Here is a 25,582-nt window from a genome sequence, read left to right as displayed (position 1 = left end):
TGGGAATTCCTCTGGTTTATGATTTTCCTACGTCTCGGTGTGGTTCTATTGTGGTTCTACCAGTGCCATCACGGAGTGTTCTTTCTTTTATACCAGGACTGGACAATCATTTTGTCTTGGGGGCCACATTGAGAGAGAAAAAAAGGCTCTGTTTGCGATATATATATATATATATATATATATATATATATATATATATATATATATATATATATATATATATATATATATATATATATATATATATATATATATATATATATATATATATATATATATATATATATATATATATATATATATTTCCCATATATATATATATATATATATATATATATATATATATATATATATATATATATATATATATATATATATATATATATATATATATATATTTCCCCCCCTGGCTTGTAGGGATGAAAGAGCCTCTGTGTTTTTTCCTGACCTAACATATATATATATATATATATATATATATATATATATATATATATATATATATATATATATATATATATATATATATATATATATATATATATATATATATATATATATATATATATATATATATATATATATATATATATGTTATATATATATATATATATATATATATATATATATATATGTTATATATATATATATATATATATATATATATATATATATATATATATATATGTTATATATATATATATATATATATATATATATATATATATATACATATATATATATATATATATATATATATATATATATATATATATATATATATATATATATATAAACACATATATATGTATATGTGTGTGAAATATATATATATATATATATATATATATATATATATATATATATATATATATATATATATATATATATATATATATATATATATATATATATATATATATATATATATATATATATATATATATATATATATATATATATATATATATATATATATATATATCAATCAATCAATCAGCTTTATTTGTCCATTCTTACATGTACAAGACACATAAGAACTGAAATTACATTTTCGGCACAATCCCGCTAAGAGCAGACATACGTTACAGGGAGACAAGACGGGACCGCCAACGGATCAGCCTCACTTAGGCGCTCCTTAAAAAGGTGGGAAAAAGGTGACATTAGGGAAGGGGGGAAGTAAAAAAAAATATCAGTCTGAGGCTGGACCCTCAGGAATGGTCCAGACTGAGTCCGAGGAAAAAAACCTCACATAGCATGGCACACATAAACATGGTACTTGTAATCACAACAACTCGCAACAGAGTCATCCAACAGGGCTTTGGAGGCCGGCAGCTGCTGTTGAGCGCTGCTCAGCCCCCACAACCCCGGAGGAATTAAGCAGTGGTGAAGGCGTTGATTTGGGGAGGGGTGTGTGCGTGCATGTATGCCCAATTAACTTGGGTGAGATGTTGGAATTGTCTTTATGGGCCGAGGCCGGCCCCAAGAGTTCAAGAGTTCAAGAGTCCGACCCAGGTGCTTTTGAAAAAAAGGGAAAGGTCAAAAGCGTCCATCTTTGAGGAGTCCTCAGGGGAGTGTTTTCAAACAGCCTGTTCCTCAAGGCCATTCGAGGGAGTCAAATCGTAGATTAAGATGTTGTTTTTTCTTCGAGCAGTCAAAACAATGACATTCCTGCTCTGTATGCTGGCTCTGACAATTCCAATTTATTCTTTCTATAACTTCATCAAGATGGAATCTACCTTGCGATTCAAATCAGCAATCGCTCCAGTCTGTGATCCCACAGCACGACCCAATCCTTCCATTGCGTTGAACAGCCTGTTGGCCCCTTGAGTGGCTGCCATCGTCTTCCGAATTTGACGATACACCAGAGCAATGCCCAGCCCAATCAGCAAATGCCCTGCGATCACAGCTCCAAATAGGTAGATGTCTTCCACGTCCTCGATGGAAAGGACTGAGAGGCACATGATTCTCCAAGTATTCCAGGAATCTCTCACGTACCCCGCAGCAATGGTTCCATCAGGGCAGCCAGGCTCCCCCGAACCTCTTTTCCTTGTCGAAAAGACTGTGTCAATTGCGTCGAGAGTCCAGTTGATCAAATTCATTTTGATGTTTAGATTTGAGGACAGCTCAAGAAAAGAGGCTTCAAAATAGTTCAGACAAGACAAAAACAAAGAGAGCAAGCAGGGAAGGAGGGAGCGGAGAAAAATGCGACCGCCCTCACCAGAGGCAAGACAGAATACACACATATATATGTATATGTGTGTGAATGTTGTCTGTCTATCTGTGTTGGCCCTGCAATGAGGTGGCGACTTGTCCAGAGTGTACACCGCCTTCCGCCCAAATGCAGCTGAGATAGGCTCCAGCAACTCCCATGACCCCGAAAGGTACAAGCGGTAGAAAACGGAGGGATGAAAATATATATATATATATATATATATATATATGTACAAACCCTGTTTCCATATGAGTTGGGAAATTGTGCTAGATGTAAATATAAACGATTTGCAAATCCTTTTCAACCCTTATTCAATTGAATGCACTACAAAGACAAGACATTTGATGTTCAAACTCATAAACTTTATTTTTTTTTGCAAATAATAATTAACTTTCATGGCTGCAACACGTGCCAAAGTAGTTGGGAAAGGGCATGTTCACCACTGTGTTACATGGCCTTTCCTGTTAACAACACTCAGTAAACGTTTGGGAACTGAGGAGACACATTTTTTAAACTTCTCAGGTGGAATTCTTTCCCATTCTTGCTTGATGTACAGCTTAAGTTGTTCAACAGTCCGGGGTCTCCGTTGTGGTATTTTAGGCTTCATAATGCGCCACACATTTTCAATGGGAGACAGGTCTGGACTACAGGCAGGCCAGTCTAGTACCCGCACTCTTTTACTATGAAGCCACGTTGATGTAACACGTGGCTTGGCATTGTCTTGCTGAAATAAGCAGGGGCGTCCATGGTAACGTTGCTTGGATGGCAACATATGTTGCTCCAAAACCTGTATGTGCCTTTCAGCATTAATGGCGCCTTCAAAGATGTGTAAGTTACCCATGTCTTGGGCACTAATACACCCCATACCATCACAGATGATGGCTTTTCAACTTTGCGCCTATAACAATGGTTCTTTTCCTTTTTGGTCCGGACGACACGACGTCCACAGTTTTCAAAAACAATTTGAAATGTGTACTCGTCAGACCACAGAACACTTTTCCACTTTGTATCAGTCCATCTTAGATGAGCTCAGGCCCAGCGAAGCCGACAGCGTTTCTGGGTGTTGTTGATAAACGGTTTTCGCCTTGCATAGGAGAGTTTTAACTTGCACTTGATGTAGCGACCAACTGTAGTTACTGACAGTGGGTTTCTGAAGTGTTCCTGAGCCCATGTGGTGATATCCTTTACACACTGATGTCGCTTGTTGATGCAGTACAGCCTGAGGGATCGAAGGTCACAGGCTTAGCTGCTTACGTACAGTGATTTCTCCAGATTCTCTGAACCCTTTGATGATATTACGGACCGTAGATGGTGAAATCCCTAAATTCCTTGCAATAGCTGGTTGAGAAAGGTTTTTCTTAAACTGTTCAACAATTTGCTCACGCATTTGTTGACAAAGTGGTGACCCTCGCCCCATCCTTGTTTGTGAATGACTGAGCATTTCATGGAATCTACTTTTATACCCAATCATGGCACCCACCTGTTCCCAATTTGCCTGTTCACCTGTGGGATGTTCCAAATAAGTGTTTGATGAGCATTCCTCAACTTTATCAGTATTTATTGCCACCTTTCCCAACTTCTTTGTCACGTGTTGCTGGCATCAAATTCTAAAGTTAATGATTATTTGCAAAAAAAAAAAAAAGTTTATCAGTTAGAACATCAAATATGTTGTCTTTGTAGCATATTCAACTGAATATGGGTTGAAAATGATTTGCAAATCATTGTATTCCATTTATATTTACATCTAACACAATTTCCCAACTCATATGGAAACGGGGTTTGTATATGTATATATATATATATATATATATATATATATATATATATATATATATATATATATATATATATATATATATATATATATATATATATATATATATATATATATATATATATATATATATATATATATATATATGTATGTATATATATATATATATATATATATATATATATATATATATATGTATATATATATATACATATATATATATGTACATATATATATATGTATATATATATATATATGTATATATATATATATATATATATATATATATATATATATATATATATATATATATATACACATATATATACACATATGTATGTATATATATATATATATATATATATATATATATATATATATGTACATATACATATATATACACATATGTATATATATATATATATATATATATATATATATATATATATATATATATATATATATATATATATATATATATACATACACATATATATATAAATATATATGTATATACATATATATGTATATGTATATATATACAGTTTACATATATGTAAAAATCTGCTGTACAGTATGTGTGCTAGGATCCCTTTTTTCAGGAACACTATACAAAAACTCACAATAATGCCTGATAGAATGTTAAAAACGTTATAACAAACCACCTCAAAAAAAAACAAATGTGCACAAAAATAAAGAATGTGGAATATACAATATTAACTATGAACGATATACCACTGAATATTAACATATGAACGTCGCTCCTCTTTTACGTCTCCAACCACCTCCTCGATCGACATATTTTACAATCAAGCAAAACGCAACAATAATGCAACAAAAACCTGCAATCTGGTATAATATTACTTTTCGGTAGAACTTTGTTATAAAAATCTGCTTTTGGATCTATCCCTTACACCTGCGTTTCAGACTGGCTGCTCTGGATACAAACCCGGAACCAGTGAAATATTGAAGATTTACGGTAATTTGAAAACAGCACTGCACATCATAATGGCTCCAGTTTCGATGTTAAAGGTCTCAGGAAATTACTTTGAAACGTCCTGTTTTATATTGTTTTACATCAATGACTGTAACACATGTTTGTCAAATTAATGTTTCGCCCTGACCTTTTCACTGCATTGTTGATCTTAAATGTTGGGTTATGTGCGCACCGGTTGTAATACCTCTGTGATGTTTGCTCTGACATTGATAGACACCCTGACACGGTCCAGACCGTGAGTCCCTCAGCGTGCGGATGGCTGTGTACTGGACTCCCAGTGAGGCGCACACCAGCAGCAACACCGTCTTCCAGGAGCACTCCATCCCGTTCCTCCACCTTCGGGCTCTACATCCTTCACATTGATGAGACACGCATACATGTTAGATTCCATTTTGATTGATTTTGCTTTGTTTCAGGGGCCATGCTTAGGGGCACTTATGAGGTACTGGGCATCTTTAATGGCTTTCTCCATTTGAAATATCACTATCCATCTTTTGTATTACATTTATATTAGGGATGTCAAATCTAAAAATCATTGGAAATCGTCGGGAGTCAGGTTTACAAATGTACATATGCACAGCCACAGTAGTATGACATTTCTAAAAATATAACTGGGAGTTTAAGACACCAAACTACTGAAAGGTCCTAATACACACTGGGCCTTATCTACTAAAGGTTTGCATGTGCTAAAACACGTGCAAACTTGATAGCACATGCAGAGATGATCTTCTAAGCTCTTGCAGAGAAGATGCGTGTCTGAAAAGGGCCATAATATGATTTTTTTTTACATTTAAAACACTTCCTTGTGTTCTACATAACATGTAATGGTGGTTCTTTGGTCAAAATTTTGTATAGATTATGTTTTACAGACCTATCTTCAAGACATGTTTTGGCTCCCTTGAAATTGTGTTGTTTTAGGAGGCGTAGTTGTTAGATGCAAATGAACCCTTCCTCACCACGCTCCTTCATGCGGAGTAACCCTTTGTCTCCACCCCTGCAACCATGTTTGTAGTTTTTGGTTTTCTTGCTTTTATTTATCGGACCTTATGGACATCGGCAACTGTCCCCTAAAAGACTCTGCAATTTAGCCTCCAACAAATATCAGGAGTTAGAAACATTCTGGTCACAGATGCTCTTTTCGGGCCGTTTGTTCAACAACTGAATGGAATGCTAACATGGATGATTCCGACTATTTTGGGCTGATAGTGGTCAAATCCACAGCGATCGTTCTGCCACTCAATACTGCAAATGGTAACGAGGGGACATTCCACTTCAACGTCTGTCGTTGGCATTGACAGTAGGATTGCTCATTTGCATCTCAACAATTGTTTTTCTCGGTGCGATAAGGCAAAACCATCCTTGCCCAGGCACGCCCTCCTGGTGTTGGAGTATAAATATTTGGGGTTTTGGAACCAGCCGGTAGACTAGATCTGACCAATCTATGCCTATTAACATGAACTTATGAAGCCTACTTGGATAAGAGGCGAAATGTCTTCTAAGGCTGTATCTACACTAAGCCGGAGAACCCCTTAAACGAATAATTATTTAGCCTAAGCCCCGTTTCAGCCACACTAAACTATCGTTTAAGGTCCCCCTCCTCGGACAATTTTTTACACGGGTAAGTGCGCTGTGTATGTCTTGGATCTCCGGCTCTTAGCTTTGTATGGACTCATTGATCGTTTACAAACTGAGTTCGGAGAGGAAGTGACGCCAGAAAGACTGCGCCCCACACAGGAAGTGACGTCAGAAAGAACGCGCCACAGCCAGCTTCATAATAAAGCGGTTTCGTAACTCGGAGCTAACCACTGGAAATATGGAGGCGAGTCATCCAGATATGCCCGTGTTTCTCCTTCCGTCTGTACAGACGCTTGTGGAAATCACACATGAATACCTTAAGAGAAAGTGATTGCAGCTATTTGGGATACAACACTTTGATTGATTGATTGAGACTTTTATTAGTAGATTGCACAGTACAGTACATATTCCGTACAATTGACCACTAAATGGTAACACCCGAATACGTTTTTCAACTTGTTTAAGTCGGGGTCCACGTTAATCAATTCATGGTAACTTCTCAGACGACAAGAGAACTTTCGAATGTCGAGGTCAGCTGTGATTCTACTTACCAAAAAACTTTGTCCATTTGTCGAAGGAGAGTCAACAAGAATACGGGCTCCCGTGGATGTGATAAAAAATGTAGCGTGTGCTTTGTATTACCTGACTGTCGAGGGAAGACTACGGAAAACAGTGAATGCTTTTGGACTGGCAAAGCAGACTGTATCAGTTATTGTCCGCCATGTATGTCGCGGACTCAACGTCTAGGTCCAGAGTATATAAAGTCACCAAAAATGAATGGACAATTTTGATTGATTGATTGAAACTTTTATTAGTAGATTGCACAGTACAGTACATATTCCGTACAATTGACCACTAAATGGTAACACCCGAATAAGTTTTTCAAGTTGTTTAAGTCGGGAACCACGACAATGAAAGGTGAAGGCAAAAGAGTGAGGAGTGTCCTGACCAGATATCTACATACCTAGATTGATTGATGTAAAATGTTCTTTATCACATTGTTTACTTTCACATGTCTGTCAGAATAATTTTATATAAGTTATCACACAACTTGTTTTGCCATGAGTTCAGGCTGCCCTGCGAGAAGAAAAAAGCTGTCTTTGATCTTATCAAGCAAAAGGCCTGCCGCTTGTAAAACTCCACTGTGTGCGATGGGATGCGACGTGGGGGTGTCGGTTTCTTTGATCTATTGGACAGCCACCTTTTCTTTGAACTGTTTATGACCGAGTGCGGCAGCAGTTTATGATCCCCCTCTCCTAAGAAACAGCTGCAGCTATATAATCAGAAAAGGCCCAAATAAAGGAGGAGGCGTGGAACCCTTTCGTCAGCGCATGGGACGACACTGTACGAGGGTACAGGTCGACGCGCTCTCCTCATGAGCTAAATTGAATCCTGTCTCTGTTTGATTCCTTGCCTCTTGTCTTGTCTAATAGATGTCATCGATGTTTGAACCTGACAATGTCCATTAAAGATTTTATTAATTTATGATGGCTCAGGTCTGATTCACTACAATAGGGCCCCAAAGCACACTGGATTCCAGTTATTTGAAATACCACAACCCTGGATATTGTTCAAATAAATCTAATTTAATTTAAGAACTTGCACACAAAGCAACACTGGAGGTGACTGTGTCGTGCGCATTTTCCGCGCATGCATACAAGGTCGCGTTGCGCCGGCGGACAGAGGGGGGGAGGGGGTTTGATTGATTGATTGAGACTTTTATTAGTAGGTTGCACAGTGAAGTACATATTCCGTACAATTGACCACTAAATGGTAACACCCGAATAAGTTTTTCAACTTGTTTAAGTCGGGGTCCACTTGAACGACTATTGTGTGTGTGTGTGGGCAAGGATAAGGTAAGGTGGGATTTACCCTGGATAACCTTAGCCGGCTTAGTGTAGAAGGGGCCTATGACTATGAGCATGAATTTATGAAGCCTACTTGGATAAGAGTCGAAATGTCTTCTTAGACAAACCAAACAGTCCAGTTGCGATCGATTGAATGCTCTGAGATTACAATGACCTGGATGAATGAGAACGTTCATGGACACCAGCCATCTGTTTTGAGGGACTTTCAGCACAACACAACATCCCTAGTGAGACCACTGTGGTTTGTTGTCAGAACAAGGACATGATGCGGGCGGACGAGAGAGAGGAAGAAGAAGTCAGTCTCCAGATATGGTACCATATTTTAAGGCTATATTTCTATCATGTCTGTATCTTTCCAATGCTAGATCCTGGATGAATACATGTGTATCGTGACAATAAAAGGCTTTTGTATTCTATATCATGTTAACAACTCCACTGCACTGCTGCTTCGACCCCTTGTAAACAATAGGCTCAAGGCTACAGCATACGGTACGCTATGAGCTACTTCGCTAACATAATGCGCACTGCAACCCCTCCTACATAAATTAAAAAATGTCAGACTCATGCAAAGATGTATAGTTACATTTCTACCATTTATTGATAATCCGCTGATGCCACAGAGGTTTGGCATAGGTATGTAGGAAGGCAAGATTATTTTTATAAATATCTCCCCAATGCCTCCATGGTTTGATTTCAAATTTTCGGGACGTATGCAGATCTCAAATACACATAAGCAGGTATCAATAGGTAAGAAAAGTTTGTTTTGTATAATAGCAACCCTTTAATTTAGAAAAAGTGCAATACATTTAGCAGTTTTGTCTTTATGAATATGCAGAATATATGGTGAATACTAGAACACCCACAATACTGGAAGGAGAAAATGTAAATATAATAATTTAGCACGCGCGCTGTGATTTATCAAGATTTTAACTGTACTGCGGGGGATATTTTGCGAACCATGCGTGCAGTTGTGCAGAAATGGCTGTGAGAAAGGAGGCGATCGCGCTGCAGATCCATCCTATGTATGTTTGTCAACATATAAGGACTGTCAAAAATAAAAATATTACACATATTTTCTATTCAGCATTATCATTCTATATTTTTTTAGCTGATGGATGACCTAAGGGGCTGATTAAAACAAATCCAATAGATGCGTTTTGGTGTCTGCTGGAGGTTTTTTTAAAGGTGTTTGCCATGCATCCATCCATCCATTTTCTACCGCATGTCCCTCGAGGCCAATCTCTTTTAAAAAACTTCACAAAACATTTCTGGTTGCTGCTGAGTACCCCTTTCAGAGTAACCTCCTTATGCCCCTGTCTTCTAACATCCTGTTAGTTTTCTACTGTATTTCCCACAATGCCTCCATGGTTTGATTTAAAATTTTCCAGACTTATGCAGATCTCAAATACACTAAAGCAGGTATCAATAGGTAAGAAAAGTTGGTTTTGTACAACAACAACCCTTTAATTTATAAAATTGCATGTTCCACTCTATACCTCATCGAATCCTACTGGGTGTTTGTTTTTGAGGTGCAATGTCTTATTCAGTCTGGTGTGTCCTAATATAATGCGTGATAAGATTTCTTCCTCTTTTGTGCTCCCCGATCCTACTGTGTTCTGTATTGCATGTAAGTGTCTTCTTGTTGTACTCAGTGTAACTCTGTAAAGTCCCTTCTTTATAATCATATGTATGTCACATAGTATCAAGAATCAAATGCATTAAACATTCATATTTGCATCAATGTCATACTGAAATATACATCATGTTATCATCATTGGAATCACTTTCCCAAATATGACCAAATATACACAGTTCGACTTTGAAATAATCTTGGCATTAATTCTAATGATTTCGCAAAATGGATTTCCAGGCTGATCTAGGAGTATAATAAACAAATAAGATTGGTGAGTCTATATCATCATGGGAATTAGATTAATACTATTATTCTTATTAAAGGACAGAATGTCATCAACATGATTTTTAAAGCAATTGATTTAAGGTCAAACTAAGTCTAGATCATAAAAGCGTTGATTTTTGAGAAACGTGGCTTACCCACAAGGACGGAGCAACCATTCTTAATCACTTGTATCATACAGTGAGTAGCTTTAAGGCTTTGAATTATAGTGTAAGCAAGGATTTGTCTTCTGAAGGAAAACACAGTCCAAAACAACAGACACACATTTACATTGTTTTAGTTACGTTTCTTCTCTTGGGTAACTTTTCAACTAGTACTGTACTGAATGTCCACATATGCAACTTCTCAATGTCGGTCTGAGTGCCAAAGCGAGTGTGTTTTTCATGATAATTACAGTAAATATATAAAATATACAACCATCCATTTGTCCCTATGCATGAAAGTGATGGTAGATAATCACGTAAGAGGCCTGACTATCCATCACTCAAAGTGGCTGTGCACAAACGGGGTTAAAACATACGGGTAAATGCATCATGTCACTGATGTTATTGCACTCTCTCTGTTTATCCAGTGTAATCCTTGCTCATGAAGGCTGCCTGTGTCCCCGTGAAGAATAATATCTGCAGGAATGGGTGCATGGCACTGAGCTGAGATCCGCTTTTGATGTTCCATTAATCACAAACAAAACCAAACCAAAGACGTAAAAATATTTTGTCACATCATGAGCAATTTCTGTTTGATCACCATAAAAACAACCCAACAATTACACAATGAGTTTCCTATGTGTTGCTCTAAATAAAATAAAAACATTTTGTTATGATAGGTTTTTCTGTGTCGCTTGAGCTAGCAAGGATAATATGTTTTAAAAATGACAGCATCAATGGCATTGTTATATGTCTGATGTGCTATTTTTGAATTTGCATTTCTCTGAGCCATTACACGAGTTCACAACTGAAAGGTTTAAAGCCGCTGAAAGTCACGGTTAGGTGGCTGCCCAGAGGGCGCCACACGTACGAATGGGCCACACGCAACTCAACCCGCTCTCTGGTTTGACCACACGCAGGCAGGAAAAGGATGTCAGCAGTGTTTGAAAACGAGTATTTTTTTAAATATTTTTTTTTCATTTATTAGATTTTTTATTATATTTTGTAATTCATTTTTTCCCCCCCAATTTGTAATATTTTTTCATTTTATTATTTGTAAATGTTCTTTTTTTTTTTTTTAAATCTATTTAAGGTTTTTTTGTTGTTGTTGACATTTTCCCATTTTTTAATGAATTATTTTAATTGTATTTATTTAGTTGTTATTTATTTAATTTTAACATACATACTAATATATAATATATATATATATATATAATATTTCGTTTTTAAATATATATATGTATGTAAATATATTATTATGTTTCATATAAATATATATAATTATTTATATACATATATATACTGTATATATATATATATATATATATATATATATATATATATATATATATATATATATATATATATATATATATATATATATATATATATATAATATATATATAAAATAATAATTTAAAAAAATTAGAAAATGTTAATACATTTTTTAAATTAAAATAAATAAGTAAAAAATTAATAAGAACATTTACAAATAATAAAATGAAAAAATATTACAAATTGAAAAAAAAAAAAGGAATTACATTTGGACTTAGACTCAGACAAACTTTAATGATCCACAAGGGAAATTGTTCAACACAGTAGCTCAGTTACAATGATGGAAAGTGTAAGGATGGAAAGGACAATGCAGGTATAAATAGACTAATATAGCGATAAAAAAATCTAACATATATACAAATATATACATAATATGTGTACAGAATAATATATATACAGATATATTATATTATGTCTATAACATATATACAATATATACCAATGACCATGTATTTATTGGATGTATGTATGATTTCACCAACCGGTCCAACATTGATCTATCTTCTTTTAAACTATTCTTGTAACAAAGCATAACACAGTGGATGGAAGATCAGCATATACCTGTAGTTCATCGACTTATCTAAGACTTAGTTTTTCTTTTTAAATGTCAAAAATGTGCTGGTTTGTAGGGGCCAAGCCCCGATTAAATGAATTTCGATGGGAGACGTTGATTTAGAATATATAGAGTTTTGAGTCAGCTTGGTCACAAAACCAATTCAACTAGTAAATTGAAGTACTACTGTACAAGGTGTAATCCACATTAATGTCACAGCCAAATTACTGCTCTGTATTAAATATAAAACACATATTGTTAAAAAAAATAGCACAATCTATGACTTAAACAAATAATGTATGTGCTGTATCAGTTAGAATAGGCAGCCATTGTCTTTATCTTCTTTTCTTTTCTAGTCTTGAGAGAGGCTACAAGCCCCCCACACCCTGCTGCCCGCTGGAGAAGGCAAGACAGATGCTTCGCCAGATTACAGCGATTTGATTTGCAAGTATTCTCCTTTTTGCTTTGCTCCAACACCGGAACTGCACATTGTCAACAGCCCTTTTGTAGTCCTCGCTATAACATGCGTCCCACGCTCAAGTGTTTGTAAGGGGTCATAAAAGCCAAAAAAATGTGCATCTTCCAGAAAGGGAGCCGTAAATGAAACACAGGTGCTACTGCAGAGATAACATAGCGACAAACATGTTGGACACATAACGGCATTGGTGCACGCTCAGTAGAAAATAAGGCTACAAATGAGGTCAGAGGTAGATGATGAGGGTGGGACCGAGGGATTTAGGATGCAAGTGATGAAGGAGCGTGAGAGTGCTTGTGATTTGTTCATTATTGCGTACTCAATATGATCTGTAATGCTCAAAGCCCGGCTGTTTATAGGTAATCAATGATGATCTTCTTTTTTATACCTATACGTCACACAAACATATTCATATTGAATGGCATCAATACAGCCTAACCTATACAGTGATGCTCCAAACACGTAAATGATCCAAAAGGGAATAACAACATAAAACTAATTTATCGGGAAAATGCTGCGAAATAAAGAAACTGTAATCACATAAAGGCTGCAAGATGAATAACAAATGCCAAAACACCTCCATGAGCAAATTGGTACTGCCAACCAGTATTGAAAATAAATTCCCAAAATATTTTAAAGAAGTTTTATTAAAAAAATAAATAAATAAAATTAATAGACACACAAAATACTTTCATTGGCAGAACAAGTATTAAATATTGGGTAACAATTTGGTATGGGGAACATATTCACTATTAATTAGTTGCTTATTGACATGCAAATTAGTAAGATATTGACTCTTAATTAGTCATTATTAAGTACTTATCAATGCTTTACTCTGCATGGCCTTATTATACACCCTAACCCTAACCCTAACCCTGTAACCCTGTAACCCTAACCCTAACCCTCTAACCCTAACCCTATCCCTACCCCTAACCCTAACCCTAATTCTAACCCTAACCAAATAACTCTGAATTAAGTCTTTGTTACTTAGAATATGTTCCCCATACTAAAGTGTTACCAAATATTGTTCTGGCTTCTTCAGTCTTATTTTTTGTTATTTGAGGGGTACATTTTTTTTTTTTATCTCATTCTGTTTTAATTTGTAAAGGTTAAGTGTTTCTTAATGACAAAGGTTAACGTGACATTTACTTCCTGTTGTAGACACGTCTGTCTATGAATCTTCATATTTACACCTTTGTGCTAAGAGAGCACAGCCTGTAGGTTCAATGTGCACAACTGAATAGCTTGGTCACTCAGACAGCAATTGGTTTATAGAAGTTTGGATCGGCGCATGTCGTCTTTTAATGGGGAAATACGTTAATGTGTCTTGTATTCATGTTAACATTTGAGATAGCTAGCGATTACCGGATTTTCCGGACCATAGGGTGCACCGGATTATAAGGCGCGCTGCCGATGAATGGTCTATTTTCGATCTTTTTTCATATAAAGCGTACCGGATTATAGGGCACATTAAAGTACTTAAATTTTTTTTTTTTTTTTCTAAAGTGCAAACAATTCTTTGTGGTCTACATAACATGTAATGGTGGTTCTTTGGTCAAAATGTTGCATGGATTATGTTTTACAGATCATCTTCAAGCCGCTTTCTGACAGTCGCTTCCGGATGCGCCGTTTTGTGTGTGGTCTTATTTACGTGGCTCACCTTCGGCAGCGTCTTCTCCCCGTCATCTTTGTTGTAGCGGTGTAGCGTGCAAGGACGGGAGTGGAAGAAGTGTCAAAAGATGGAGCTAACTGTTTTAATGACACTCAGACTTTACTTAAATCAATAACTTAGCAGCATCTCCTCATCCGGAAACATCAACACCGGAAATGTGTCCCGTGAAAAAACGTCTGACCGGAACTATCTAATAACTAAAGTTCCTTGGGTAAATAATGTAAACTCACTACACCGGTATGTTTTAGCCCTTTCATGGCGAGTTTACTGACAGATATAAGTAATAACTTTACACTACTTTTTATTAGAAATGGCAACAGCGGAGGGTGAATGTCCCATAACAAGAAGATAGAGAAAAAGAAGAATATTATCGACCATGGCGCAGACATGCACAATTTTTCAGGACTTATGCAGATCCCAAATACAGATCAGCAGGTACCAGAAGGTAAGAAAAGTTGCTTTTGCATAATATTGCGAAACAAAACGCCAGATAATATGTCTTACCTTAAACACACACCATAATGATACTCCTATGTTGAAGTACAGTACAATTCATCAAGCGGTGCGGCTTCATACCTTACCAAAGTCATACTGAAACATGTTGATAGATTTTTGAGCGCCGTAAGTAATGGTCTATATTTTCAATGGAACACATACAATGTTGGTGTTGTTTACTTGAGTCGTATTGCCATCATAGTGCAGTCTACACGTATCTCTTATGTTTGACTGCTATCTATCTGGTCACACCTATCATTACACCATGTACCAAATAAAATTGCTTCGAGGTCGGTAAGCAAAACCAGAATTATTCCGTACATTGGGCACACCGTGTTATAAGACGCACTGTCGAGTTTTGAGGAAAAAAAATGATTTTAAGGGCGCCTCGCAGTCCGGAAAATACGGTAGAACACTTGCTGCTTCTCCAGAAATGAGCAACATCACTATTAGTTCATCAAAGTGTATTATTCAAAGTTCATTAATCAATCAATCAATCAATCACGGTAATTAAACTCTAAATCTTAATCTGAATTGGACATTTTAAGCAATTATTAATACCAGTAATCCTTACATCCCTATCCTTAAAGACATAATGCCCAGAAGAAAGTTGGCTGACTTTTAGAGTGGAAGAATGAAAAGGTAAAATGTTGTCTTTGTTAAACGCTCGGTCCAATTGATCTCATTCTAATGCAAACATGCTTTACCGGTTTCTGTATATTTCAAAATATTATGGCCAAATATTGTTTTGGGGTTTGTTTGTGTTTTTTGGCGTTTCTAGCATATATTTCTTGCATATACTGTATTTTTTTACCCTGCAGTGTTTATGCTATTGCTGTGTTTTAAATGTTTAGCATTTTCCTGTTGAACATTTGTTTTATGGTGATTTTGGATCATTTCTGTGTTTGGAGCGTTTGGATTGGTTGCTACGCGTTTGCTACTGTCGGCCACGGCGAGGGATGGCTACCAAATTTGATACTTTTAGGCACCGAACTGAATTATGTCGGTACTACTGGGCCGGTATCAATTCACGCAAAGTCAAACGGTGCCTTATTTCGATACCTCTGTTGCTTGTGACGTTTTTTTCTGGTTGCAAACTAAACACTTGGCGAGGAAACAAGCGCTCAGAGCAAACTTAGCCAAACTGCCTCAAGGTAATTTCACCATTTTTTATGCCAACAAAGCAAGTATGCCTAATAGAAATTGCTCAAAATAAGGCTCCACTTTCCAAAAACTGCGCTTGCTTGACTGATTAACATTTGCAATTTTATAATGGCAATTTCAACATCTCCAAATTTGGTAATGAAAACTACAACTAAGTTGCATGTTCCAATCAAACAGCTGCGGTGTAAAACATACAATACTTACAGTATAAACACTTTGTAGGACTCAACGTAAGACTTGACCGACATTCAGCTTCATGGCAGGACTATTTCTTCATTAGGCAACACACACAGTCTATACACTACAGCCATCTAACAGCTTCAAATTGTAACTGCATTTTAAAGTCTACAATATAATATTTGCTAAAGAAACTTAGAAATGTAATAAAAAAAACAAGACATCACAATTATCATAATGAGCTCATTTTTAAATATAACATAAAAAAATGCATTTCATTATAAATGAATTAACATTTATTAACACACACAGAAATACAATGATTTGGCTGAGCAGCGGTATCGATTCCCAGGTAACTGGAATTGGTACCGTATCGGTTCCAGTGTGAAAGGTACCCTTCCTTAGCCATGCTTGAAAATATGATAATTATTAAGGACACATACGGTTGGTAGCACATACAAAAAAAAAAAAGAATCAAAGTGAGGCGCCAAAAAGGAAATTTGGAAAAATAGTCTTATTAACTTTTTGAAAAAGGGGGGCTGCCCATTTTTTTAAAATTGTGCCTATTGTTCACAATCATTATGAAAGACATTACATAATGACATTATTGTGGAGCTCGTGGAAGTTTATTCTGGATCATAAACCATGCCTCTCACCTGAGTAGATCAAATCCGACAAGTTGGTACACTTTGACAGCCAATTTAGACCCGGGAATTGCAAAAAATACACAAAAAGGTGCATGGGTCAACCCCCCTTTTCTTCAAAAGGATTATGAGTCATTCTTCATCTAAATTGGAATATATGAACATTCTATCAGTTGGTATTCCAGTAACAGCAGACCTTGCACAGTAAGTGATGTTTTATTGTTTGTTGGCTATCATGAAGTCTGCAGTGAGTAATAATCAGTGATGTTGTCGAAGGAAAAAGCGAACCTTGTGATGCGTCTTTGAAAAGAATGTGCCGCTTATGTTTAAAATGAGCTAAATACATAAATGATACATCTTATTATTACTACATTACATATATACTTACATCATGTACATAAAACCAATGGATGTTTATTTAAAGGCCTACTGAAACCCACTACTAGCGACCACGCAGTCTGATAGTTTATATATCAATGATGAAATCTTAACTTTGCAACACATGCCAATACGGCCGGGTTAACTTATAAAGTGCAATTTTAAATTTCCCGCGAAACTTTCGGTTGAAAACGTCTAGATATGATGACGTTTGCACGTGACATCAATGGTTGAAAAGGAAGTATTCGGACTCATTGTATCTCAATACAAACTGCTCTGTTTTCATCGCAAAATTCCACAGTATTCTGGACATCTGTGTTGGTGAATCTTTTGCAATTTGTTTAATGAACAATGGAGACTGCAAAGAAGAAAGCTGTAGGTGGGATCGGTGTATTAGCGGCCGGCGGCAGCAACACAACCAGGAGGACTTTGACTTGGATAGCAGACGCGCTATCCGACACTAGCCGCCGACCGCATCGATGATCGGGTGAAGTCCTTCGTCGCGCCGTCGATCGCTGGAACGCAGGTGAGCACGGGTGTTGATGAGCAGATGAGGGCTGGCGTAGGTGGAGCGCTAATGTTTTTATCATAGCTCTGACGAGGTCCTGTAGCTAAGTTAGCTTCAATGGCGTCGTTAGCAACAGCATTGCTAGGTTTCGACAGGCGGCACAGCATTAACCGTGTGGTTACAGGTCCAGTGTTTGGTTTGGTGTCTCCTGATAGTAGTATTGTTGATCTTCTGTCTATCCTTCCAGTCAGGGGCTTATTTCTTTTGTTTCTATCTGCATTTAAGCCATTGCTATCACGTTAGCTCCGTAGCTAAAGTGCTTCACCGATGTATTGTCGTGGAGATAAAAGTCACTGTGAATGTCCATTTCGCGTTCTCGACTCTCATTTTCAAGAGGATATAGTATCCGAGGTGGTTTAAAATACAAATCTGTGATCCACAATAGAAAAAGGAGAAAGTGTGGAATCCAATGAGCCCTTTTACCTAAGTTACGGTTGTTTCAGCTTGTTCTGTTTTCAATGACTATACAAACTGGACAGTTGAGCTTTACCCTACTCACAGGGAACTTTTATTCAACAGTTGTCATACAACATAACCGGCACACTTCTCTCGGTGCGTCACTCTAAATCTTCCGGGTAGGAACAACACACAAACAAGCAATTCCTATTGCTACATGCCTTTTCTTTTAAAAAACACAGTATTATTTTCAAATATTAAATCCAACCAAATTAACTTTTTAAGTTGCTACTATACAAACTCAAAATAGTATGCCTTTTCAAATTGCTACTTATTTAAAACATTCTTAGTGCAAAACAAATATTACATTCAGTTTCACAGTGCATAACTTTTTTTAAAAAAATTTTTTCTTCTTCTTTTAGTTACCGAACATGTACCTTAGCTTTAGCTTATATTCAGAACATTACCACAAGAGCCTTTACTCATCATACCTAAACCTCAGGTCACATTTATTTATTTATTTTTTTCTCTGAACCTAAGTACACACAAAGCCATTCAAATGTCTTGGACGCTGTACCACACGTCCTGACCGTGTAGTGGTTTGTGAGCTCTAAGTGTTTTGAGACACTGGGTCGAGTCTCGTCTCAGTTTGGGGTTGTTCTGACCTGTCTGGTTGCATATCCAAAGCTTTTCTCAGATTTTTTCTGAGAACACTGCCTGAGTCCAGCTCCACTGCATAGGATCTGTTACCAAGTGGAGTGCTCACTGTAGCCTTTCTACTTAAGGTGTTCGCATCAAAAGGCTGCACTCGCAGAACATCACCTGGTTTCAAAGAGTCCATGTCTTTGGCAGTTTGGTTGTAGTATTTTGATTGTCTCTGTCGGTTCTTTACGAGTCCTGACCATTGTTGGTCACTTTTGGCTCGAGTAGGCTGTCTCTGATCGGGAGAAGGGTCCTTGTTCTCCTGCTTAAGAGTCTTTGTGCAGGGCTCGTATCCAAACTTTGGGTTGGGGTGTTGCGATGATCCAAAATGGCTAGATACGGGTCCTGTCCAGCCAGTTTTGCCTTCCTCGTCAGTTGTTTGGCCGTTTTAACAGCTGATTCTGCTTTGCCATTACTTTGTGGATAGCCAGGAGAGGAAGTTTTGTGCATAAATTCCCATTTGCGACTGAAATTTGCAAACTCTGCAGAACTAAATTGGGGTCCGTTGTCTGAAAAAATAACGTCCAGAATGCCTTGTCGAGCCAAGTGAGCTTTCAGCTTTCGAATGACGGTGCTTGACTTTGTATCTGGCAAGTAGTCCACCTCCCAGAAATTGGAGTAGTAGTCCACAGTCACTATATACTCTTTGTTGTCAAAAGTAAACAAGTCTGTTCCAACTTTACCCCATGGTCTGGTAGTGATCTCATGTGGCTGTAGTGTCTCTCTTTGTTGTTTTGTGTCCATAGATCGACATGTGTCACATTTAGCAACGTGCTTTTTGATATGGTCGTTCATAACGTGCCAATACACGCAGTCTCTTGCCCTCCTGAGGCATCCCTCTGTTCCCAGGTGAGAAGAGTGAATCCGCTGAGTGATGTCCTTTTGGAGCGAGTTTGGAATCACGACTCTCTCTCCCCTGAAAACCAGTCCATTTTGGGTGCTCAGTTCATCCTGTAACGAGTAAAAGTTAGTTATTTCAACAGGTACACATTTTTTATCTTTTGGCCATCCTTGTTGGATAGTTTTGATCAATGTTCGTAGTTCTGGATCTGATTCTGTTGCTGTGCGTATATTGTCCATTGTTTCAGCTGAGATTGGCACATAATCAACCATGTTGACACATTCGACCTCCAACTCAGTCTGACTTTTGTTGGCGTTTTGCAGGTAGGCCCTACTCAAAGTGTCAGCGAGTAGCATGTCACATCCAAGCATATACGTGATGTTCAGATCATACTTCTGTAGTCTGAGAAGCATGCGTTGCAGTCTTTTAGGAGCGTTTATCAGTGGTTTTTTGATGATAGTCTCTAGAGGCTTGTGGTCCGACTGCACTCTGACTAGACGATCATATGTGTATTGGTGAAACTTTTCCATGCCAAACACGATAGCCAAACATTATTTTTCAATTTGTGCATAGCCTCTTTCTGTCATCGTCAAAGCCCGACTTGCATATGCCACTGGTTTATCTCCTTGTGTTAGAGCTGCTCCTAGCTGTTTCACTTGCATCGCACTGTAACGTCAACTCTTGTTCCGGGCTGTAGTATTTCAATACTGGAACTTGTTTTATCTTGTCTTTGATTCTTCTGAATGCATTTTCCTGCACGTCTGTCCATTCCCATAGACTCTCTTTGTGTGTGAGTTGTCTTAGTATCTCACAATCGTCTGACAGATGCTCGTAAAACTTGGACAAATATTTCACTAGTCCTACCAGTCTTTGAACACCTTTCACATTTGTCGGTGCAGGCATTTCAGTGAAGGCGCGCACTTTCTCTGGGTCAACTTTGAGTCCTGCCGCCGTGAGCAGATGACCAATGTATGAAACTTCCTGTTTCCTGAGCTTCAATTTTTCCACGTTCAGCTTGATGTTTCTTTCTCTACACCTTTCTAGAAAAAGTCTCAAGTTCTTGTCCTGGTTCTTGACTGCATCCTCATTTGTGTCTCCTTCTCCTGTAATCAGGATGTCATCCGCGATGATGTAGTTGCCTGGCAAGTTCTCCAATGCCTGTGTTAGTTTACGTTGGAAAACTTCCGGCGCTGCACTGATGCCCATTGGCATTCTCAGCCACCGAAATCGGCCAAAGGGAGTTGCAAATGTCGTCAGCTAGGTCGACTCTCCATCTAGTTTCACATGCCAGAAGCCGTGCTTCACATCACACACATTGAAAACGTTTGCTTTTGCCAGGTCTGGTAAAATGTCATCTATTGTTGGAAGAGGAAAATGGCTTCTCTTTAGAGCTCTGTTGAGTGGTCTTGGGTCAATACAAATTCTGGGCCTGCCATTGGGTTTCTGTACCAACACCATGCTACTGATCCATTCGGTGCTGCTTTCCACTGGTGCGATTATCTGTCTGTCAACAAGACTTGTGATTTCCTCTTTAATTGGTTTCATCATAGCCACTGGAACTCTTCGTTTTGGAAGTTTGACGGGCTGCACAGTTGTGTCTATTTCCGGTTTGTATTCACCTTTTAAGCAGCCGTCGCCTGTAAACACGTCCTGAAACTCAGTCTTTGTGTCGTCCAGCTGCCAAGTGTCTCCTGTCACCGGCTCTTTTGTCACAATACTATCCAGCGCATAAATGTTTTCGTATTGGACCGGAATGAGTTTCATTGCTTCACTTGCGCTGCGGCCAAGAAGTGCAGTTTTACAGTCTGCTCCTACAACTTGAAACTCCACTTTGTACTTCTTCTGATTTCTTGGATTTGTCATCTTAACTTTGCATTTTCCTAACGGACACAACTTAGACTTATTGTACATTACCAACACCTTGTCAGTGTGTTCCAGTTTCACATCTGGATTCAGCAGGTTGATTGGAATGACGTTGCAAGTTGCACCGCAGTCAATCTGGAAGTTCACAATGTTTTCCTTAATCTTCATCCCAGCAAACAGTTGCTCTGTTTTGCCATTCTATTTCTCTGCTATTTGGTTCACTTCTGCTGCTGCTTTTATTGTTACTGCTGTGACTGTCATTATCTCTTCACATGAATCTGAGTCAGTCTCTGCTATTGTGTGAACTTTTTTCTTGTAGTATTCTTTCATACCTGTACTGCTTCTGCATGCCACTGCAAAATGATTGTCCTTGCCACATTTCTTACATTTTTTCCCCAAGGCTGGGCACTTTTGCTTGAGCCTTTCATGTGTTTATCCACAGTATTTGCAAGATATTTCCTTAATCCTGACTTTTCTTGTTGCATGTTTCACTGCATGTACATCCTCTGCGCCATGTCCTTCTATTGCTTTGCTGTACTCTCGTGAAATCTCCATTGACCTGCAAATTAGTAAACATTTGTCCAGATCTAACTTGTCCTCTCTGAGTAGTCTTTCTCTCCAACTTGAGCTGTGCGTGCCGCAAACAATCCTGTCTCTTACTAGCGAATCTTTTAATTGCCTAAAGTTGCAGGAACTTGCCAGCGATCTCAAGTCGGTCACATACGTGTCGATTGTTTCTCCCGCAGCTTGGTTTCGTGCGAAAAATCTATATCTTTCCACGGTTTCATTCACTTTGGGGTTGCAATGTCCATCTAGCTTAGTGATCAAACTGGAAACAGTCACTCTTGTGTCTGAGCCTATTAGCGTTCCACATAGCTCTCTGCCGCGTTCTCCAATGAGGTAGTAAAAAAGTTTTACCCGCGCTGTTTCTTCTGCATCCGGCATTGCTAGCTCGATGTACAGCATAAATTCTTCTTTCCAGGTCTTCCATGACTTGGTAAGATTCACAGAGTCCATACACCATTGTTGAGGGGGTTTTAACCCATCCATCCTCGTACCTCTTGAGCTTGTATTCTCTGCCTGCTCAGTGGTCATTACGCGCAGCTCACTGTTATGCTAACAACACTTAGCTTCCTTTAGCTTTGTTCGAAAAAAATCTCAGTTTTTTCGGTACATGCGCTGTCCTCACCGCTCAAAACGATCCGCTGCCACCATGTTTCAGCTTGTTCTGTCTTCAATGACTATACAAACTGGACGGTTGAGCTTCACCCTACTCACAAGGAACTTTTATTCAACAGTTGTCATACAACATAACCGGCACACTTCTCTCGGTGCATCACTCTAAATCTTCCGGGTAGGAACAACACACAAACAAGCAATTCCTATTGCTACAACGGTCAGAGCGAAGAAAGATACGTCCTGCACTGCACTCTAGTCCTTCACTCTCACGTTCCTCATCCACAAATCTTTCATCCTCGCTCAAATTAATGGGGTAATCGTCGCTTTCTCGGTCCGAATCGCTCTCGCTGCTGGTGTAAACAATGGGGAAATGTGAGGAGCCCTTCAACCTGCGACGTCACGCTACTTCCGGTACAGGCAAGGCTTTTTTTATCAGCTACCAAAAGTTGCAAACTTTATCGTCGATGTTCTCTACTAAATCCTTTCAGCAAAAATATGGCAATATCGCGAAATGATCAAGTATGGCACATAGAATGGATCTGCTATGCCCGTTTAAAAAAAAAAAAAAAATTTCAGTAGGCCTTTAAGCTCCTTATAGGCAGAATAGTGCGACTCACATAGGCTCCACTGCAAGCGGACATTTGATCGCATTTATTTTAGAATGCTTTAAAACAAATCTTCTTGTCTTACTTATATTGTGAGTAATAGGCAACATTTTAAAAAACGTGCAGTTTCCCTTTAATGGGTCATATGATGATTTTTCTTTCAACATTTAACCAACTTTATTTGTTTATAAATAAAGTTGGTTAAATGTTCAGTTCAGTTTCAGTTCAGTTTCAGTTTATTTCGAACACGCATACAATACAATGTAATTCATCACACATTTCCAGTTGTTTCATTACAGCACGTCCGAAAAGGAGTAGGAAGAAGCTGAGCTTATTTAATTCTACCCCTTTTCATTCCATAGCAATTTCATCCTCTTTCTTTGTTCTCTGTAACATAACAGTGAACAAATAAATAATAAACAAATAATATACCATAGTAAGTAAACAAATATTAAATACATAAATAATCTTTGTCTCAATAAAAAGAAAAAAGAAAAAAAAGGGTTCAAGATATTCATCTTTATTCTTGTTCTGTGTACTTTGTGAACACTTGTAGTTTGAACTGTCTCTTAAACTGAATCATATTGGTGCTTTGTTTGATTTCTTTGGTTAATCCATTCCATAATGTAAATCCACCTACTGATATGCTAAATGTTTTTAGTGTTGTACGAACATACAAATGTTTGAATTAGATTTTCCTCTAAGGTTATATTTATCCTCTTTTGTTGAGAAGAATTGTTGTACATTTTTGGGTAGCAGGTTTCAGTTTGCTTGTACATCATTTTAGCTGTTTGCAAATGCACCAAATCATCAAATTTCAATATTTGTGATTCAATAAATAAAGGGTTTGTATGTTCTCTGTATCCAACATTATGTATTATTCTAATTGATCTTTTTTGTAACACCGTTAGTGAATGAAGTGCGCATTTGTAGTTGTTTCCCCATATTTCTGCACAATAACTCAGATATGGTAACACTAGTGAATGTAGAAAGAAAAAAAGCCAAACACTCTAAAACACTTTCTTGTGGTCTACATAACATGAAATGGTAGTTCTTTGGTCGACATCAAATATCCTAATAAAAAAAACATTGCACAATATTGTAACTCTTTGAGATTGACCTGTATCTCCGCCATGCTTCTTTGGTTTGATTTCACATTTCGGGTCATATGGGTATCCCAAATACACAACAACATGTACCAACAAGTAAGAAAAGTTAGTGTTGCTTATTGGACCCCTTTAAGTCATCATAGTTTTCATATCAAGTAATAATTTCAGTGTTTAAAACAAAATGGACACACCAAGGGGATATAAAGAGGAACTCACACAGATTATACAAAGATGCATTTTGTCGTGCAATTTTACTCCGGCGCACGCACGCACACACAAAGAAACTACAAACAACCACAGAGAGAAAACGTAATCGGATTAAATGCCTTGCAAAGCATTCCACTATCATGCAAACAGAGAGGCAGCAGCACATCACCCTTTAGTAAACAAATAGAGACAATTAAGTGGAAAACAGTGTTTCATAAAAAGTATTTTGACACGATGAACTTGTTATTTGCACAATAATTACAGACTGCAACAAAAGAGGCAAAGCAGCAATTATTCAAAATTGAGTGTACAGTAAGGTACAATAATAACAATATTGTACAATTCACTCATAGCTCCAATAGTCATCCGCCTTCCGCCTAAAAAGCATCCAGAAATATTTTTTGTTACAACTTACCCCAATTGTGGTGCGGTCTACAGGGGTGCTTTTTTTCCCCACCTAAAAAGTGCGAGGCTGAACAGTAGAAGGTGTAAGTGATGGAGATGCGCTATTGATGGAGAGCAACGGGAGGCTGAGTGAAGAGGAGGAGGAGGATGAGGAGGAGGAGGAGGAGGAGGAGGCAACTCGAGGCAGGAGTCTCCAGATTGGATGCGAGATTGCAATGGAGCGCATCATGCTGCATTTTTCCATCTTTCATCTTGCATGCTATCTTAATAAACTCTAACTATTCTTGTGTCATGCCAAACTAGTTTTCAACCATTTTAAATAGGAGG

At 37.6% G+C, this 25,582-nt stretch overlaps 1 protein-coding gene across 1 annotated transcript in view; it reads right to left on the bottom strand.

Annotated features, from left to right (window-relative positions):
* Positions 1–25,326, bottom strand: part of si:ch73-62b13.1 (Carbohydrate sulfotransferase 1-like) — a 30,643-nt gene extending 5,317 nt beyond the window's left edge. Inside the window, exons 1-2 of the mRNA XM_062035189.1 lie at positions 25,266–25,326; positions 5,171–5,338 (exon numbers count right to left, since the gene is read on the bottom strand). Coding sequence (XP_061891173.1) covers positions 5,171–5,309 — 139 coding nt within the window. The 5' untranslated portion in view covers positions 5,310–5,338; positions 25,266–25,326. The remainder of the gene's footprint in view (positions 1–5,170; positions 5,339–25,265) is intronic.
* Between the last annotated feature and the right edge of the window lie 256 nt (positions 25,327–25,582).

The sequence above is a fragment of the Entelurus aequoreus genome, linkage group LG24 (genome assembly GCF_033978785.1).
Source record: "Entelurus aequoreus isolate RoL-2023_Sb linkage group LG24, RoL_Eaeq_v1.1, whole genome shotgun sequence".
In the NCBI taxonomy this organism is placed as follows: Eukaryota; Metazoa; Chordata; class Actinopteri; order Syngnathiformes; family Syngnathidae; genus Entelurus; species Entelurus aequoreus.
Note: the sequence above shows the minus strand (reverse complement) of the source record. Positions and strands in the feature narration are given on the sequence as shown.